Source organism: Symsagittifera roscoffensis, chromosome 2 (genome assembly GCF_963678635.1).
Source record: "Symsagittifera roscoffensis chromosome 2, txSymRosc1.1, whole genome shotgun sequence".
Classification (NCBI taxonomy): Eukaryota; Metazoa; Xenacoelomorpha; order Acoela; family Convolutidae; genus Symsagittifera; species Symsagittifera roscoffensis.
In genome coordinates this window covers 38,940,629-38,960,525 of record NC_087063.1, presented here as the reverse complement: position 1 = coordinate 38,960,525, position 19,897 = coordinate 38,940,629, and the positions used below count along the sequence as shown (strand labels likewise).

The 19,897-nt window shown below is 40.1% G+C and overlaps 3 protein-coding genes across 3 annotated transcripts; all 3 read left to right on the top strand.

Annotated features, from left to right (window-relative positions):
• The first annotated feature begins 5,022 nt into the window (after positions 1–5,022).
• Positions 5,023–6,370, top strand: LOC134838871 (serine/threonine-protein phosphatase 4 catalytic subunit). Its single transcript, XM_063854165.1, has one exon. The coding sequence runs from the start codon at positions 5,031–5,033 to the stop codon at positions 5,952–5,954; it is 924 nt and encodes a 307-aa protein (XP_063710235.1). The 5' UTR covers positions 5,023–5,030; the 3' UTR covers positions 5,955–6,370.
• A 39-nt stretch (positions 6,371–6,409) lies between these two features.
• LOC134838870 (uncharacterized) lies at positions 6,410–16,240 on the top strand. The gene is made up of 3 exons (XM_063854164.1): positions 6,410–6,933; positions 9,044–9,736; positions 12,630–16,240. The coding sequence occupies exons 1-3, from the start codon at positions 6,486–6,488 to the stop codon at positions 14,972–14,974; spliced, it is 3,486 nt and encodes a 1,161-aa protein (XP_063710234.1). The 5' UTR covers positions 6,410–6,485; the 3' UTR covers positions 14,975–16,240.
• Positions 16,241–18,712: 2,472 nt separating this feature from the next.
• On the top strand, positions 18,713–19,722 carry LOC134839832 (alpha/beta hydrolase domain-containing protein 17C-like). Its single transcript, XM_063855456.1, has one exon. The coding sequence runs from the start codon at positions 19,051–19,053 to the stop codon at positions 19,720–19,722; it is 672 nt and encodes a 223-aa protein (XP_063711526.1). The 5' UTR covers positions 18,713–19,050.
• Positions 19,723–19,897: the final 175 nt, after the last annotated feature.

Here is a 19,897-nt window from a genome sequence, read left to right as displayed (position 1 = left end):
ACTTGCTTGCGAGTCGGAGGTGCTTGGTGCTTCACATGCCCAGGCTACGTTCATGTAAAATGCAGCGGCCTAGCCCGCAGCTGTGATCATTACCACGGTTTCAGCTGTCATCGCTGCACCTCCCAATTTCATTCAACTAACGACATGCATGAATGCAATCCCCCAACCCTAGCTACAACCACTCTCCCCCAAAATCACCCTCACCCTTCCACTGCCCCACACTCACAAAACTCAAGAGAACCCTCCTAGAAACTTGAACAACACAAGACCCATGGTCAAACCCCTGTCCAGAACTCATAGAAACCACAAGGAAAATATACTCCGAAGTGGTCCACTGGAAACCAGTCTGTATGATCTTATCAAAAAATAAAGTTGCTTATATTTTCATTGAAACCCTCAATAGAACTCTGAACAGCCTAATAGAAAACAACGAAAATACCTTCGCATTGCAGGCAGCAATGATCTTTCCACCTTACTACTGTGCAAAACAAAGTCCGAAAATGACGGATCTTTATCCAAGACAATAGCAAGGCGCTAAGAAATGGCAAGACGGAGACCTGGATGGCCTAAATAACGAAGGGAAGGCGCTTCAAATGCGCTTTACAAAAGGAAGTAGAAGAAAAACTGAAACTTAAGCACAACTGAACTGCGTGGAAACGTTAAAGGTTTGCTTTGATTTTTCTTTTGGCCCAGCTAACCATGTTTTACCCTCATTATTTGACGACAAAACTGCTTTGAAAAGGAGTATCAAAACTTGAAAAGGATTATCCTGGTGATTATTCAGACCGCGCTGTTAAAATTTTGTCAAAAAATGTCAAAAAATAAGGCGGCAAGTCTGGATTAGACTAGCGTAAACTGAAAATTAGCATTAAGCGCAAGGATTCATATTCTTTTGTGTACAGTTTTGCTCTTGCACAAACCTTATTCGCTGGTGGAATGATGAGTTCGAATTACATTTCAAAACGCAATCTTTAGAACCATCCCTTCGCACTCATGTTTTTGTTATTTTTTAATCCAAATCAGAGTTAAACATTTCTTGCCCTTGGGATCGATTGCGGATTGAAACATCTAATTTTGAAAGATGGTTATTTTGCGTTTTCAAAATTTACATGAAATTGTTACTAACAGGTTTAATATTCTATTGGGTTTCGTGATGCGCTATAGGAACCTGAAAATTAAGCTTCAGAATAACGCATATGTTTCTGTAATTTTTCTTATGGCGTGTTGATTTAATTTTCATTTCTACCAATATCATTTTCTGTACAGTTTATTTTGGTCACTTTGTCTTTTCTGTATTGCCAAACGAACATGCTTATTTCAATGTTGTTCCGGTTCTCTATTGTTCATAAATTTCATTTCCAGATTACTATGTACAGTTTTTTCAATTGACCAACTTCATGATGCGCTGGATTTCTGGTGGGGGCTCAGACAAAGAGCTGAATAGTTTTTTCCAGTTGTTGCTCACGAATGAAAACTTGTTTGCATGTGGTCAAGCCAGACTGACTCTGACAGCCCCTGTTTTCTTCAGGAGTCGAGAGAAGCTAGAGTTCATGCGCAACTCGAGGTGGATGAAAACAAGGCAACAAGCTCTGCAAATCAAAAGGGTTTTCGAGCGAGTGATTGATTTAAAACTTACACACTATGATCTGGGAGCTGAGCAAAATCGGAGCTCATCTCTTAGATGAACAATTGACCTACAGATGTTCCGATGCTTGCAAGTAGTTACTCTGCACAGAGTTCCCTTGCTTCTTGTCGAGAATTTGGCAGTGATTAGTGGCATGGTGCGACAGCTCAACGTGCATCAATGTCTCTATTCTTTATCTGAACTACGTGGAAACGTTAAAGGTTTGCTTTGATTTTTCTTTTGGCCCAGCTAACCATGTTTTACCCTCATTATTTGACGACAAAATTGCTTTGAAAAGGAGTATCAAAACTTGAAAAGGATTATCCTGGTGATTATTCAGACCGCGCTGTTAAAATTTTGTCAAAAAATGTCAAAAAATAAGGCGGCAAGTCTGGATTAGACTAGCGTAAACTGAAAATTAGCATTAAGCGCAAGGATTAAAGTTCTTCTGTATTTGCGAAGAATTCGAATTAGTTTGGTCTAATACGAATTCTATTGGCAACCATATAACGCATGTAGATTATTACCCTTAGATAAGAATCCAGGAGTAAGACCCATTGGCATAGGAGAAGTTATGCGTTAGGCGAACAATAAGCAAATGCTTAAAAAACGAACTCATGTCGCTCGGTTCAAACTACCAATTCTGCCTAGGACAAAAATGTGGCATTGAATATGCGATCCACACGCTAAGAGATCATTACAGCAAAATTTCCGCCGATGCTGTTTTACTGATAGATGCTGAAAATTCTTTCAACTCGCTAAAGCGAAAGCTGGCATTAAAAACATCGAAAAAACCTGCCCTTTTCTTTTAACATCGATTAAGAACTCTTACTCCAATCCATCATAACTGTTCGTTAACAAAAAAAAACATCTACTCTCAAGAAGGAACAACCCAGTGGGATCCACTAGCAATGGCCATGTAATTTCTAGCCATAATACCCCTCATAAAACTTTTATCAGTAGACAATGTAACCCAGAAATGGTACGCAGACGACGGAAACGCAGTCGGTAATTTAAGCAATCTACGAACCGTCCTCGATAAAATTGTATCACAAGGTAAATTTTTTGGCTACCATGTTAAAGCATCCAAATGCCAACTCATTGTCAAAGATGAAAAACTCGGTGAAGCTGAGAAAATCTTCGAAAATACAGGAATCACTATAAAGGCAGGCGCCCGAGTGCTTGGTTCAGTTATAAGAACAGAATCTGAAAGTAAAAAGTTCCTCGAATTTCAACAGAATGAGCAAATCAAAATTTTGAAAAAATTAATGAAATCGCTAAAACCTCCCCTCAAGACGTTTATGCCTGCTATACTAAAGGAGTTCAAGAAAAGTTTTCATTTCTTACCAGGACAACGCCTTACACTATGGAAAACTTAGAAACATGTGAAAAGATCATCAAAGAACAATTAATACCTAACCTAATCGGTAAAGACACATTGAACCCCCAGTTCCGTGAGATATCTTCCTTACCCCTTAAAATGGGTGGCCTTAACATCAAGCTGCCATCCGATCATGAAAGCTATCTAGAATGGTCTAAGGAAACATCACTAGTACTGGATTCTCAAGATCCTGTTACAGCAATAACACAGCAAGAAAAAATATGTACGAAAATCAAAAAATTGAAATCGGATAGAACAAAACGAAAGAAAACAAACCTCATGAACTCCTTAGATGAAGCAGATAAATACGCAATCGATCTGGCCTCTGAAAACGGAGCCTCTAACTGGCTCAACGCTTTACCATTGAACAGATATAACTTCAACCTGAATAAATCAGAATTCAGAGATGGTATTTACTTAAGATACGGTTGGGAACCGACCAAAACCCCACTCACATGTGCATGTGGTGCTGATTTTTACTTGGCACATGCGCTACACCATGCAAAGGGTGGTCACGCAGACATAAGACACAATGAAATCAGAGACACTTTCGCCAACCTCATGAAAGAGGTTTGCCATGACGTCGAGATTGAGCCGAAACTTCAGCCGTTGCAAGGCGAAAGCTTTGTCAATAATTCAACTACAACTCAAGATGAGGCACGAATTGACCTTAAAGCAAACGGACTCTGGGGTTCACGATTTAGCCGCGCTTTCTTCGATGTAAAAATTTTCAACCCCCATGCCGAAACATTGCGAAAACTGCATAAAGACGCATATAAATATCACGAAACGCTGAAGAACTCCAAATATCAGCAAAGAGTTTCAAACGTAGAGCAAAAATGCTTCTGACCGTTAGTTTTTGGATGCACCGGTGGCGCTGCTCCAACAGCCACGCGGACGATGCAACGATTGGCCGAAAAACTAAGTGAAAAAAGACAAAAAAGCTGTCCAGAATCGATAAATTACATAAGAACTAAAATAAGCTTCGCGCTCCTGAGGAGCTCTATACTATGTATAAGGTGATGCAGATCGCTGCATAAATTTCATTTTATTGACTTTCCATTAGCGCTATTATAGAGCTATTATAGAAGGGCGGCTAAGATAAATTAACATTACGACGATGCATTTAATGCTGATTTATGACCTCATTGATAAATTGAAACAGCTTGTTGATATATATGCATTTTAATAACGCTGGTATGGCCCTATCCAGCTCTTGCACTTAGCGTAACTAAACGGAAGGGCCTCTTTTGTAGTTTAGTTTTTTAGAGCAAGTTCTCTATTGAGCGAGTTGAAGGCATTTTCTGCATCAATAAGTAGAATGACGTCCGTTTCCGTTTTCTCAAACTCGTTCCTCAAGCTGAGGATAGCATATTCGATTCTACACTTCTGGCCTAAGCAGAGTTGGTTTTTTTCCGAGATTTTTAAGGTCTGATTTTATACATTGGGTGATTGTTTTACCAATTATTCGTTGCTCCTGACATGAAAATTAGCCTTTTGATTAATGTTTTGGTTGGGCCATATAGATTTCTTTTTGCATTTTTGTACCCTGTTTAGTCCTTGGGGTTCCTAATACCAGTTTCCTGCTCCACTTGGGTAGCCCCTTCGGCCTGTACTTCGGCAAGGACATTCAGTAAACAGGGTATAAAAGAGGTAAAACAAGAGAAATAATAGATTGTGAAATCGATTTAAGAAACAAATAGCAAAAAAGAAATGAAAGCGGTTACAAGGCGGGGATGTGCGGGTAAAGGGGTAGTATCGCGGCTTGACGAGATTGTCTCTAAAATCCCGGCCCTGGCCTTCTGTCACGCGTACCATTATGAGCGTACCATATCACATGAAACTATTTAATAAGTTTATCATAACAATTAGGCAATTTAACATTTAGCTGTTTTTCTAATCGTTTCATCTTGATCAATGTTTGGATTGGGCCATATACACTTTTTTGTTGCATTTACGGCTAATTTTCACCTCAGGAGCAAGTAGCTATAAAAAACTGTCTTTCGTTTTTGTTCTAGAGTAGCAATGAATGACACTAGTGACTTGGACCAGCAAATTGAAATGCTCAAGAGGTGTGAGATCATTACAGAAGCGCAAGTCAAAGCGCTATGTGCGAAGGCGAGGGATATCCTAATCGAAGAGTCCAATGTACAAAAAGTTGAGGCCCCGGTTACAGTTTGCGGCGACATCCATGGTCAATTCTATGACCTAAAGGAGCTCTTCAAAGTAGGCGGGGATGTTCCTGATACAAACTATTTGTTCTTGGGTGACTTCGTCGACAGGGGTTTTTACAGTGTAGAGACTTTCCTGTTACTTATAGCCCTAAAGGTGCGTTATCCAGATAGAATTACTTTGATAAGAGGAAACCACGAAAGCAGACAGATAACGCAAGTTTATGGTTTTTATGACGAATGCCTTCGCAAGTATGGTTCGATATCTGTATGGTTATACTGCACGGAAATATTCGATTTTCTCAGCCTGTCTGCCGTCATAAACGACAGAATTTTTTGTGTGCACGGAGGTTTATCACCGTCGATACAGAATCTGAACCAGATTCGAGCACTGGACAGGAAGCAGGAGGTACCTCACGACGGACCAATGTGCGACCTTCTGTGGTCTGATCCCGATGATACGACGGGATGGGGTTGCAGTCCTAGGGGAGCTGGTTTCCTTTTCGGAAGTGACATTGTGCAGACATTCAATCACGAGAACAGCATTGAACTCATCTGCAGAGCACATCAGCTGGTGATGGAAGGATACAAGTGGCATTTTGGGGAATCTGTCCTTACGGTCTGGAGTGCCCCCAACTACTGTTACAGATGCGGCAATGTGGCCGCCATCCTGGAATTGGACGACAATTTACAAAGATACTTCACAATTTTTGAGGCTGCACCACAGGAGCATAGAGCAGTGCCCAACAAAAAACCTTTACCAGATTACTTCCTCTGAACAGTTGCCGCCATACATATTCTTTTGTGTACAGTTTTGCTCTTGCACAAACCTTATTCGCTGGTGGAATGATGAGTTCGAATTACATTTCAAAACGCAATCTTCAGAACCATCCCTTCGCACTCATGTTTTTGTTATTTTTAATTTTCCAAATCAGAGTTAAACATTTCTTGCCCTTGGGATCGATTGCGGATTGAAACATCTAATTTTGAAAGATGGTTATTTTGCGTTTTCAAAATTTACATGAAATTGTTACTAACAGGTTTAATATTCTATTGGGTTTCGTGATGCGCTATAGGAACCTGAAAATTAAGCTTCAGAATAACGCATATGTTTCTGTAATTTTTCTTATGGCGTGTTGATTTAATTTTCATTTCTACCAATATCATTTTCTGTACAGTTTATTTTGGTCACTTTGTCTTTTCTGTATTGCCAAACGAACATGCTTATTTCAATGTTGTTCCGGTTCTCTATTGTTCATAAATTTCATTTCCAGATTACTATGTACAGTTTTTTCAGTTGACCAACTTCATGATGCGCTGGATTTCTGGTGGGGGCTCAGACAAAGAGCTGAATAGTTTTTTCCAGTTGTTGCTCACGAATGAAAACTTGTTTGCATGTGGTCAAGCCAGACTGACTCTGACAGCCCCTGTTTTCTTCAGGAGTCGAGAGAAGCTAGAGTTCATGCGCAACTCGAGGTGGATGAAAACAAGGCAACAAGCTCTGCAAATCAAAAGGGTTTTCGAGCGAGTGATTGATTTAAAACTTACACACTATGATCTGGGAGCTGAGCAAAATCGGAGCTCATCTCTTAGAGGAACAATTGACCTACAGATGTTCCGATGCTTGCAAGTAGTTACTCTGCACAGAGTTCCCTTGCTTCTTGTCGAGAATTTGGCAGTGATTAGTGGCATGGTGCGACAGCTCAACGTGCATCAATGTCTCTATTCTATATCTGAACTACGTGGAAACGTTAAAGGTTTGCTTTGATTTTTCTTTTGGCCCAGCTAACCATGTTTTACCCTCATTATTTGACGACAAAACTGCTTTGAAAAGGAGTATCAAAACTTGAAAAGGATTATCCTGGTGATTATTCAGACCGCGCTGTTAAAATTTTGTCAAAAAATGTCAAAAAATAAGGCGGCAAGTCTGGATTAGACTAGCGTAAACTGAAAATTAGCATTAAGCGCAAGGATTAAAAGTTCTTCTGTATTTGCGAAGAATTCGAATTAGTTTGGTCTAATACGAATTCTATTGGCAACCATATAACGCATGTAGATTATTACCCTTAGATAAGAATCCAGGAGTAAGACCCATTGGCATAGGAGAAGTTATGCGTTAGGCGAACAATAAGCAAATGCTTAAAAAACGAACTCATGTCGCTCGGTTCAAACTACCAATTCTGCCTAGGACAAAAATGTGGCATTGAATATGCGATCCACACGCTAAGAGATCATTACAGCAAAATTTCCGCCGATGCTGTTTTACTGATAGATGCTGAAAATTCTTTCAACTCGCTAAAGCGAAAGCTGGCATTAAAAACATCGAAAAAACCTGCCCTTTTCTTTTAACATCGATTAAGAACTCTTACTCCAATCCATCATAACTGTTCGTTAACAAAAAAAAACATCTACTCTCAAGAAGGAACAACCCAGTGGGATCCACTAGCAATGGCCATGTAATTTCTAGCCATAATACCCCTCATAAAACTTTTATCAGTAGACAATGTAACCCAGAAATGGTACGCAGACGACGGAAACGCAGTCGGTAATTTAAGCAATCTACGAACCGTCCTCGATAAAATTGTATCACAAGGTAAATTTTTTGGCTACCATGTTAAAGCATCCAAATGCCAACTCATTGTCAAAGATGAAAAACTCGGTGAAGCTGAGAAAATCTTCGAAAATACAGGAATCACTATAAAGGCAGGCGCCCGAGTGCTTGGTTCAGTTGTAAGAACAGAATCTGAAAGTAAAAAGTTCCTCGAATTTCAACAGAATGAGCAAATCAAAATTTTGAAAAAATTAATGAAATCGCTAAAACCTCCCCTCAATACGTTTATGCCTGCTATACTAAAGGAGTTCAAGAAAAACTTTCATTTCTTACCAGGACAACGCCTTACACTATGGAAAACTAAGAAATATGTGAAAAGATTAACAAAGAACAATTAATACCTAACCTAATCGGTAAGGTAGATGGTATTTACTTAAGATACGGTTGGGAACCGACCAAAACCCCACTCACATGTGCATGTGGTGCTAATTTGAACTTGACACATGCGCTACACTGTGCAAAGGGCTGTTACACACACACTTAAGACACAATGAAATCAGAGACACATTCGCCAACCTCATGAACGAGGTTTGCCATGACGTCGAGATTGAGCCGAAACTTCAGCCGTTGCAAGGCGAAAGCTTTGTCAATAATTCAACTACAACTCAAGATGAGGCACTAATTGACATTAAAGCAAACGAACTCTGGGGTTCACGATTTAGCCGCGCTTTCTTCGATGTGAAAATTTTCAACGCCCATGCCAAAACATTGCGAAAACTGCATAAAGACGCATATAAATATCACGAAACGCTGAAGAACTCCAAATATCAGCAAAGAGTTTCAAACGTAGAGCAAAGCAGCTTCTGACTGTTAGTTTTCGGATGCACCGGTGGCGCTGCTCCAACAGCCACCCGGACGATGCAACGATTGGCCGAAAAACTAAGTGAAAAAAGACAAAAAAAGCTATCCAGAATCGATAAATTACATAAGAACTAAAATAAGCTTCGCGCTCCTGAGGAGCTGTATACTATGTTTAAGGTGATGCAGATCGCTGCTTAAAGTTCATTTTATTGACTTTCCATTAGCGCTATTATAGAGGAAGGACGGCTAAGATAAATTAACATTACGACGATGCATTTAATGCTGATTTATGACCTCATTGATAAATTGAAACAGCTTGCTGATATATATATATGCATTTTAATAACGCTGGTATGGCCCTATCCAGCTCGTGCACATAGAGTAACTAAACGGAAGGGCCTCTTTTGTAATTTAGTTTTTTTTAATTAAGCGCAACTGGGAAATATGACGTTTAGACATGGCGGACAGACAGAGCCATCCGAAGTGGAGTTCTCTGGAAGTGTTGGACTTGGGTCATAACTGGGTGGAGGGTGTGGATGACAGCATGGCCATGCTTGCTAGTACCAATCTCAACACTTTCATATTTAGCTACAACCAGTTGGAAAGTTTCTATGACCACCTGACATACCTGCCGGTGATGAAGAAGTTCGACGCCAGCTTCAATCGTCTTACGACTGTACCCTCTCTTGCACCGACTGTGTACAACCACTTGAGCAAGTTGGTGCTCTGCTCCAACAGACTCCTTTCTCTACACGGCATTGGTCACATGTACTACCTCGAATTCCTCGATGTCAGAGATAACTTCATTGCTCGCCACTCGAACCTCGCCGATCTAGAGAAGCTGCACATAGTGAAACATGTTTTACTGGCTGGCAACCCAATTTGCACAAACAAAAACCATTTTTTGAAAACTCTGTACAGATTTTCATCCAGGGCTTTACAGAATCTGCCGGTGCTAGACGATGTCAGAGTAACTTGTACTCATATTGAGCAATTAAGTAAAAAAATAGGAGGCAGTCGAGCAACCACGACTATGGCTGCAAGTTCAAGCTCAGACGTCCAATCTACCGATAGAAATATTTCTCGTCTCAATCAGAATACGTTCCTATCCATCGTGGAAGACTTTGTGCCACAGATGTCCAGAAAAGGTACAGTACACAGTATGTTTACACACCCTTATAACGGTTTTTCAACGCAAAATTATGACGATTTCTGACACTTGAACATGCGAGTACAAAAATTGTCTTATCTAGTGTTTAAGTTTTAGCCTTTTTTACGGGAAAAATTCCCAGGATTCATCACATGATTTTGACTACTCGTGCTTTCTGAAAAATGTGGAGGAATTTTGTATGCGGGTGGGTTTGTTTCAGTTTTTTGTTTTCTACGCGAAATCAGGTACTACAAATAAACATCGGAAAGGGTCGAGTGATATATCATATCAAAGCACTTTCAATCGTGATTCGAACGACATTAAAACAATTTCCAAAATTTTTCTCAGTGTTGAGAATAACTGGTCTTAAATTTTTTGGTTTTTTCGTCTTAAAAGTGGTCTTAAATTTCGAGCGACGAAAACCATGCGAGCAGGCTTATTTATGCTTAGTTTAGGCCGTTTACAATAGCTTAAGTATGCGTAATTATTTTTTATCGAGCAAAATTAGTTGTTGGGGGTTTTTAATGCCATTTTGGTAATCAAAAATTCAATGATTTTTTTAGTCATTATCCTTCAAAAACTGTTTAGAGTTTTAGTCTAATTTCGATTGAGTAAAGCGATTGAGTGACGTTCATTATATTTAAATATTGGCGTTTTAAGCTAAACAAAAAGCTTGATTTAACTAAAAAGTAAACCAGCTTTGGAAGCTCCATTAAGCGCATTCTTGGCTCTATGTATAGTTCTATAATCTACCAAGCAGAAGAAACGACGCTAATTGGAAAATTAAAAACGTTATTTTGTAGCTTTTTACGATTGTGGTCGGAACATTCTGTGCTACTTGCACAGCAACCGACTATCGTAGCAATTTAAGAAAAACGCGTTCTAATTTTCAAGTTTAATGCTTTCGGTCCGGATAATTTAAATCAGCTTTGTATAATGCTGATGCAGCTTGTGTAAAACAAACAAAGCCAATGTTGCATTTAGCAGACCTTGTGGGTTCGCCAGCTGTCTTTTCAGAGTTGCCTATTTACACTTGCGAAGTGAGTGTACTAGTACGAACTTTCTTTTTTTCCAACCTAAGTCGCAAATATTGGTGCCACTTTTGGGGAACCCTTGCAACTTTTTCGTAGCATGAGCTTTGACATTCGAATAGTAGTAATAGTAGCATAGTTGATGCATTTTACTTCATCAAATGACCGAAAGAAGTGATTTGTTTCAAACAAAAATGAAAACTCGATTTCAGAAATTTTCTAACTCAATATATCTAGCATTTTTTGAAATGCATAATTTTTTACATAATGAGGCTTTATGCTTTGCGATTTGTTACATGCAAAGGTAGTGGGGATGCCTTCCGTTTGTTATAATCCAAATTGGTATTTGCAAAATTGAGTCTAATTTTATTTGGTGCCACTTTTGCTGCTTTATTCATGACTAGTGTTTGTCGGTTGTGAAGCTTGAGTGGCTAAGTGGATAGACCGTGAGACTGAAAATCTCTTGATTGCAGTAGGTCGCAGATCGAATTCTAGACCTAGCCGAGTTTTTGCTAATTCGCGGCTCATTTCCATTTTTTCTTATTGCACATTCTAGAGATGCTTTTTGGCCGTGTTCTCGCAAGAGTTTGCGAAGCCCAGCTTCGCCTTTGTGTTTTTATTGTTCTGTACTACGCTGTAGAATTGGTTCGATGAGAAGTTAGTTCTTCTTCGTAAACAACTTTCTCTTACTTTCTATTTACTTACAGGGCGAGATTGATTTTTTCCTAGTCAGTTAAAAACAGCAGCCTCCAGAAAATTAGTTTCAAAGGTGTTTTTGCTGCCGATGCCTTTCTTTTACTGACTGATCCAATGGACCTAATTGGGATCTTTTTTCAATCCTATGTGCCTTCTTTCCATTGGCTTATTTCAATTGACAACATGATTTCGAAATCAAACTGGATATTTTTAATTTAATTGGATGTTTTTAATAATTAATGTTTTGTTTTTTAAGAAACATTTGGAGAAAAAATTCGTTATTTCGAAAATGCCTCGAATTTTGTTTTGGTGGAGCTTTTGAATCGGTAGGCTGCGGTAGCAGTATAATGTCGTGTGCTTTGACATTTGATTAGTAAAAAGTGAACACTGTTATATGCTGCGGAAACATGGACTGTCAAAAAATCTGACCTCGCAACAAGATGCTACCTCGAAGCACGCCCTGATCAAGACACCACCACAATCCGCGCAGCAGCAAACCTTTGGTCATCCTTGGACTGTCACCTGCGAAACATGCGACTAAGATGGTGTGGTCATGTACTTAGAATTAACGAAATGAAGCTTCGCATCTGAAAGAAATACTCTTCTGCTTAACTTCTTTTGGTGTAATTAGTGCTCATTGCACGGTTTTTGAGGTACCTAAGGACCTCCAAACGGACGAACGGAATGGACTGTTTATTGTATGTGGTCAAAAGTCCTAGCGCCAAAAAATATCCGCGTTTTTTCGGATAAATAGTTTTCTGTGGTTTCTATCAGCTGACTTGTCTCCTGCCACTGATTTCCGTTTTCCTTTCATCCAGATGATTTTGTGAGGCCGTCCAATCGAATTGCTTACATGAGAAAGTATATTTTTAATGATAAACGGTTGTTTGTTCTATCGTACAGTTAGATAGCTTTAACTGGTCATTTTGAGGAGGACTGAGGGTAAGCTTCTGACTGTTCAAAATGAACACATGATGTTCTTTTGAATGGAACTGATTATAGGCGTGTAGATTAATTTTGCCTGGTCTGCAGAGGCTGATATTCCTTGAAAATATGAGCAAGCTCGACTATACGTATTATTCCCTCACGATGAAAGTGAGTCTCAATTTGTAATAGCCCCCCGCCCGCCAACTGCAGTACTACTTTTGGCTTTTTGTGCTTTAGGCAGTAAAGAGTCGCCTTCAAGTTCTAAAGCCGATAGAAAAGATTCTAAAGGAATAACAAAGCGAGCAAACACTGCAACCTCTCATGTTTCAAGAAATGCAACAAATGGTCTGAAAATTCCACTGGGACCTAAAATCAGTAGCAGCTCTTCTCCATTTAAGACATCTACGCCAATTTTGCCGGGCAAAAGAAACAAACCCGAGTCGTTCTCAAAAGGAATAGAAAGTCCGGTTATGTTCGCCGACGAAGCTGAGGTGAATAAATTGGTGAACAAATACAGAGATGTAAGAAACGACATGGGAGGATATGGCATCCAGGGGATTCTGAATGATCTCATTCCCCCCGATGATCATTCGACACTGTCATCTGTCAAATCCAAGTCCGAGTCAGCGCGAGCTTCGTCCACAGATGGTGGTGGACAGTTCAGCAGTGGACAGAGTACAAGTGCACCTGCGATAGACAGAAGCAGTCCAGACGCCGACTCAGAACTTGGAAGTCGATCATCGGGTGCTGCTGTAAAACAGAAGCTATCACTTGAGTCCAAATCGGACATAGGGTTTGAACATAACCGAACTAGGTCATCGGTCGTTGTCGAACTGAGCTCAGTGCAGGCTTTTGAATATTTGCTTACAGAGGAAGAAAGCTCTAAGTTTGTGGCTCATAACGAAAAGAGTATGAAGCGATGTACGCTTTCTTTATTCAGAGACATGGTGATATCCACCAGCGCTGACGGAACTATTTCGCATGAGGTAGAGTTGAAAACTATTTCAGCGATTGAATTGACCCCAAAATATGAAGCTGGAATGATACTCGTCAAAATCCGTTTCCCTTCTCAGTTGCGGCCAACAGTGATTTTTGGGTTTTCGGATGCCAGTCCAAATGGACTTGATTTTGTGGAGAAATCAAAGAAGCAACATCAAGTTTGCTTGTCAATCAATCCGAAATGTGCGGAGTGTAACTCTTCGGTTATCGTCTTTCCAGAGTCGACAGAAAATGGCTTTTGTCCGAATTGTGAAAAAAATGTTACATCATTTAAGAATGATGCTATACAGGGCGATGCTTCGAGCAGCGTCAACAAAGCGAGGACGTCAAACATTAACATTGCGTCTCAAGTTGACGAAAACTCAGATTACTTTAGTGCGTATGGAGGCGCTGATGGTGAAAAAGAACATGTGGTTGTTAGAATGAGGCTGAAAAAGAGGCACGCTGATGCACTCAGAGAGAGTTTCAGCTCGAATAGAGATAGCAGGAACTCACAGTCATTCTATCCCAGCAGCTTTACGCAAGATGGGAGTGATTTACTTGCGCTGCGGAAGGAAATGGATGGGTTTGTTGAGCCGATTGTGCAGCTGGAACATCGTCTGCACTTGCATCTTTTCCAGTTGTTCGAGGAGTACGAAGATTTCCAGCAATTGTTCAAGGGCTACCTCAGTACAAGTGATCACCCAGAAATGTTCCCATGTGTAATTGTGATTACTTCCTGCAATATTCGCTTTTTCCACATTGTATCTACGGACGATGCGGCGGTACAGTTGGAAAATATCGATTCCTGGTTTGTCTCTATCGGGTCCTTCCAATTCGAATCATTGTGGCTGTTTGAGAATGGCTTGAGCAATCAAAGTGTTCACTTCAAGTTCCAGGACAGCAACAAAACGTATGTGTTTGTGGCGTTCAGTCGAGAACTGGTGAGTGATCTCGTAGATGTTGTGGTGCGTTGGTGTCTCAAGTACAATTACGTCAAATACTGTCGATCGGACAATATCCTCACAGCAGATGTAAAAATGATGGAGAAGCTGGTGCTACGCAAGCTGAAGGGCGTGTCAGTGTCCTCGCTCCCTCAGCATCCAACTCTGGGCCACTACTTTCCTGAATCAGTTTTGACTGCCATCAAAGAGCAGTCTTGGATGTGCAGGTTTTCCGCGTATGAGAATGTTCTGTGCTTTCTCTCAGCAACTGAAGTGGGTATTTTCATTTGTGCAGTGAACTATTTTGTTGTTCATGCAACCCAAGATCCAATCAAAGCTAAACCGTTTGTTCTTCTCGACTCGAGGACTATTGGGGACGTGAAAAGCCTCACGAGGTACAGATCCAGACGCAACGTGCTCACAATTCATTTTTTCGAGAAGGCCAGGCCAGAAGCTGTGACCATGAGTGCTGCCACGAAGGCATCCAGTAAACAGCATCAGCGCAACTTGTCTTCATGGAGCATTAAACTGGGCAATATGAAACAGGTGTCTAGCTTTGCGAGTATTGTCCAACAGAAATGGGAGGCGATGTATTGCACAAGTATGATTAATGAAGTGTTACCTGCAGCAGAGGAATCGCTGCGTTTCTTCGATGACTAAGCCAGTAAAGGCTCAAATTGAAATAGTTCCAGTAGTTTAGTTGCAATTTTTGCTCATAAAGCATACAATTTAGAATAGTGAAACAGTGTTATTGATAATCTAGAGCACATGTTATCTGTCACAAGTATTATTAAGTGTCCGCATAATGGTAAATTTTAAATTTAACGAAAATAGATGCTCAAATGTCCCCAGAATCTGATGGTTGCTTGGTTTTCGGGAGTTATGACTCTTCCTTTTGCCGTCGCAAAGAATCATGACTTCTTATCAGCACATGCTTTCGATGTGATAAAATTGAAAATTTAGTTTAACCAAAACCTTATCCCGTGCTATATCGTAGTGAAATAAAGTGAAAGTGTTCTATTTTTTGATTGCTATATTTTTCTAATTTAATTGTTACTTAAATGTTCTTTCAGTATAAATTTTTGTGTATTTACTCTGGCGACGAGCGAAAGTGCTGCAACCGGGTACCATAATTTTTTGTCCTGTTTACACTAGCGAGCTTCCGCAAATAAAAGTGTTCATTGGAAGTATTCACTTATTTGGTGGGACTTTTGCCATAATCACGATCTGTAGCTTAGGAAAATTTCATAGCATCTGTTCTCTGCTTTATTTGTGGCAAGTGTTTGTGATTTATTAAAGTTCCGTGGCTGAGTGGTTTTTGTGTGAGACTCATAATCTCTAGGTCGCATATCGAATCCGAGACCTAGCCGAATTTTAACTAATTCGAGGCTTATTTCTATTTTTTGTATTTCACTTTATAATGCTGCTTTTTCTCGTGTTCTGGCTAGTGTTTGCGAAGCGCAGCTTCGCCTCTGCCCCAACTAAAATGTACAACTTTGTCAAATTGAGTGGCATCCTTGGAGATGTATTTCTAGAATTCAGCGATGAAGAGAAAATCAGTTTTTAGAAGAACACATGTAAATTTTTCATAAAAGACAATATTGAGCTAATGAGCCTGTTTTTCTAAATTATGAGCCTGATTTTTCTTTCTAAATGATCAATGAACGTTAAAGTTTTATTCCTACCAACAAAAGTGATTTGCTTTATATGGGCCGTTATAAAGAGCAGTGTTGCTCGATTGGCGTCCAAGTGGTTTTGTAAATTATTGTTGTAGACCATGTTCGACAATTTGTACCTATGATCACTGAATAAATTAACCTCTAGTAGTTTCCACGAGAGAAGCTACGTATTTCAATTTGCTTCAAAACTTTGAAATTCGATAACTGTTTCAGCGCATCTGGCCTAGAGGTAACACCCATACTACAGGAAAACGGTTAGATTGTAAGTGTAAAAGAACGAAGTGTTTTTCACTTATATATGTCTAGATGATTGTTTTTCAGGAAGTCTTAAAAGGCTCTAATAACTATTGAAGTGCGCAATACATATTGATGAATTTATAGATGGACTCGCGTATATATGCATTTTTTGGGTTGAATTCAAGTTCTTTGCTAAAAGGTAGACAAATTATGCTGTCCGATTACGAAAGCTGAAATTTCTACAGGGTGTTTCAAATAAACTGTAATTTTATAAAACGCTATAACTTTTTTTTGAGAAGAGATAAATACACAATTTTTTCTGAATATCTGATAAAATTGTTTTATAAAAGATGCTGAAAGTGTCCGCCGTTTTGAGCAACACAGCTTTGTAATCTTTTCGTCAAATTTCTCAATGACTCTTCGATATTATCGGGCGTTATTGTATTTCGGGCATCTTCTACAGTTTGCATGAGTTCGTCAATACTTCGTGGATTCGCACCATGAACAATTTTCCCCAGATGACCCCACAGCCAAAAATCCAGGGGATTCAGGTCCGGACTCTGAGGTGGCCAGGGTATAGGGGTTCGTCTACTTATAATTCTGTCGTTGAACTTTGTCCCAAGCCAACTGAGTACGCGTCCCGTGCAGTGGCATGTGGCTCCGTCTTGCATAAACCATATGCGCCTCAAGTTTCGTCGTTCTCGAAGGACTGGCCAGAGGTCGTGTTCCAGCATGTTCAGATACGAAAACTGGTTCAGTGTTATTGGTCGTTGCTGTTCGTCTACGAACCAAAACGGGCCAAGAACAGCTCCTTGAAGGAAACCCATCCAGCACATCACTTTCTTTTTGCCCTGGTACTTGCACTCCGCGTATTCTCTGGGGTTAACTAAACTCCATCTCCTATCGTTTTGAGAATTTGGAGAGCTGTCGAGCACCCACCACTTTTCGTCTGAGAAAATCACCCGTGATGTGAAATCTGCCGCTGTTTCAATCTTGCTCAAGCACCAGACACCAAAAGTAAGTCTCCAGCCGAAGTTCGTCTCTTTAATTTGGTGTGTTTTGAGCACTTTGTAGGGCTTCATTTTGGCAGCTCTCGCGACTCTCCAAGTTGTGGTGCGACTCAACCCCAAATCAGCTGCTGCTTTAGTTTTTGAATCTTTAGGATGAAAATCAAAGTGTCTTATAATACTGGCATTCGCTTCATCGGTTCCTGGTAACCCCGTTCCTTTTCGATGCTGCCCTTGAAATTTCGATAACCCGCCTCTTTCTTGGAACCGTTTCCACACTCTGATAAACTGAGTAAGTTGAAGTGTTGATGCAACGCGTGGGGCAATGTAATATTCATTGATATATCTTCTCCGAACTTCAGTTGGGGATTCATAAATTGCAAACAAACAAATGATCAGTTTTTCTTCGTTTACTGTGAAAACCATTTCGTTGTTTTCATTTACGTATGAACAAATAGTTTAAAAATTTTTTTGTTGCGTGGAAGCGTGAAATAGTTGGAAAATCGCGGGTATTCACTATCGAGTTCAATTCATCAACGCAGTTTTTGAGTTTTATCAAATCTCCGCCTGTTCTACATAATATCACCGAATTTGAAGTCGAACTGATCAACAGTTATGAAATGAGAAGCTTTTATAACATTACAGTTTATTTGAAACACCCTGTAGTTTAGAAATGGATTTTAACATTCAGCTTTTCAGCGGAAAAAAAATCCATTGATCCAATTTTCTTAATTTGGGTTACTTTTAACAAAAAAGGGCCAATCATGAACAGTTCTTGAAATTCAAAGAACATTAAATAATTTTAAATAAAATCATTATCTTTCAATGTCTTTTAAAAAATCATTAATTTTTTCTTCGAAAGTTTTTTTTTTGGTTTCCTTGTTCTTTTACTCAATTCCAATCTTCTGTTGACTATGTTTTTGTTGATGTTTTTTTTGTGTTCAGTGTATTTCTCAGTGGTTTTGGTTTGTTATATCGGTTCAGTTGCTTCATTTAACGTCGTTCGAAGGGAAGTTGGACTTTATGCATTTGTGTGCTCCGGAGAATAAATTTTAGCTCACAATTGATGAAAGTTTTCAGATCAACGATCGTCTAGTCGAATCTTGTCTGCTTAGTTCTCGCGTGGGAATTTTCGTTTCAGTGCTTATTTAACGCTGGCAGTCGAGTTCCGACAGGTTTTTCTCAAATTGAATTTCATGCGAGACAAATGTATTAAGTTTTTAATGCTGTTTTTTGACATTGTTTTAGACTCAGTAGCTTTGTTTCAAGTAGCTTCAGGGTGTGTGTTGTACCGCAAATTGCGCGAAGCTCGGCTTCACCTCTGTGTTAAGAATTTCCATGATGATTTTAAGAATAGAATGGAACAGTGCCAATTAGTAGTCTTGTTTCATATACTTTTTGAATTTGGCGAAATCTGTCTGTTCCCCTATAATAATTGAAAATACGATTACATGACTTATTGTCGTTTCAGATTGAATCTCATGTCTACAATAGCACTAAATAATCTCCTCATCTGAGCTAAAGAACGTTACGCTCAACAAAGAGGAGAAAGAGTAAATTCGAAGTCTAAACTTACTAATCGGTTTGGTATATTGTACAGTTTAGGAAGTTATTACTGAATTCTGATGGAATAAGTTCAGTGCTTCAAACCAAAGAAACTTCAATTTTCAACAATTCTTACAACAACAAGGCAACAGTTTCAAAGTGGAATTGTCCTTAGTTCTCTATTTGCTGGACTTTTCGCCAATTGTGTGGTTGTCGTTGCTGAAGTAAGTAAAGCTAGAAAGGGGTTTGCGTTAGATTGGGAGCGAGGATGTCCTCTGAGTTCTCGTTGCGTGATCTGTGCTGCCTATTCTGCTGTCCCCCTTTCCCCTCAACGATTGCAGCCAAGCTGGCCTTCCTGCCCCCTGCAAAGACGTACAGTGTAGTGCAGGATCCAGTGTCTCAGCACTGTGTGCTGCAGCTGTCAGAGAGGGCAGAGTGGCAGTACGAGGAGCGGGAGAAGGACCTCATAGACGTCTTCTTCACTCGTACCTCAAGAGGCAACCAGATCGCATGTTTCTACGTCAAGGCCTCCCTCAACCCCAAGTACACCATTCTCTACTCCCATGGCAATGCTGTGGACATAGGCCAGATGAGCAGTTTCTTCCTGGGTCTAGGATCCCGTCTGGACTGCAATATCTTCGGCTATGACTACTCCGGCTACGGCTGCAGCACTGGTGCTCCCTCAGAGAAGAACCTGTACGCCGACATCAATGCTGCCTGGCACACGATGCGCTCCAAGTTCTCTCTGCTGCCAGACAAGATCATTCTCTACGGACAGAGCATTGGCACAGTGCCCACAGTCGATCTGGCCTCCCGACTGGAGTGTGCCGGAGTCATTCTACACTCGCCACTCATGAGTGGCATGCGAGTGGCTTTCCCAAACACCAGTAGAACATGGTGCTTCGACGCTTTTCCCAGGTATAATACATTTCTTTATTGAGAGCAATGAATGTAGTCTGCCGTGCGCAGAAATGTTTTTTCGACTGAAAATTTTGGCGACCTTTTTTTAGGTTGACTTATTTAGTTTTCCGAGCTCTCCGAAAATACTTTAAAGACCGTATTTTGTCAAACAGGCTAAAATGACGTTTGGCAATTTTTCGGCGAGCGCTCCCCTC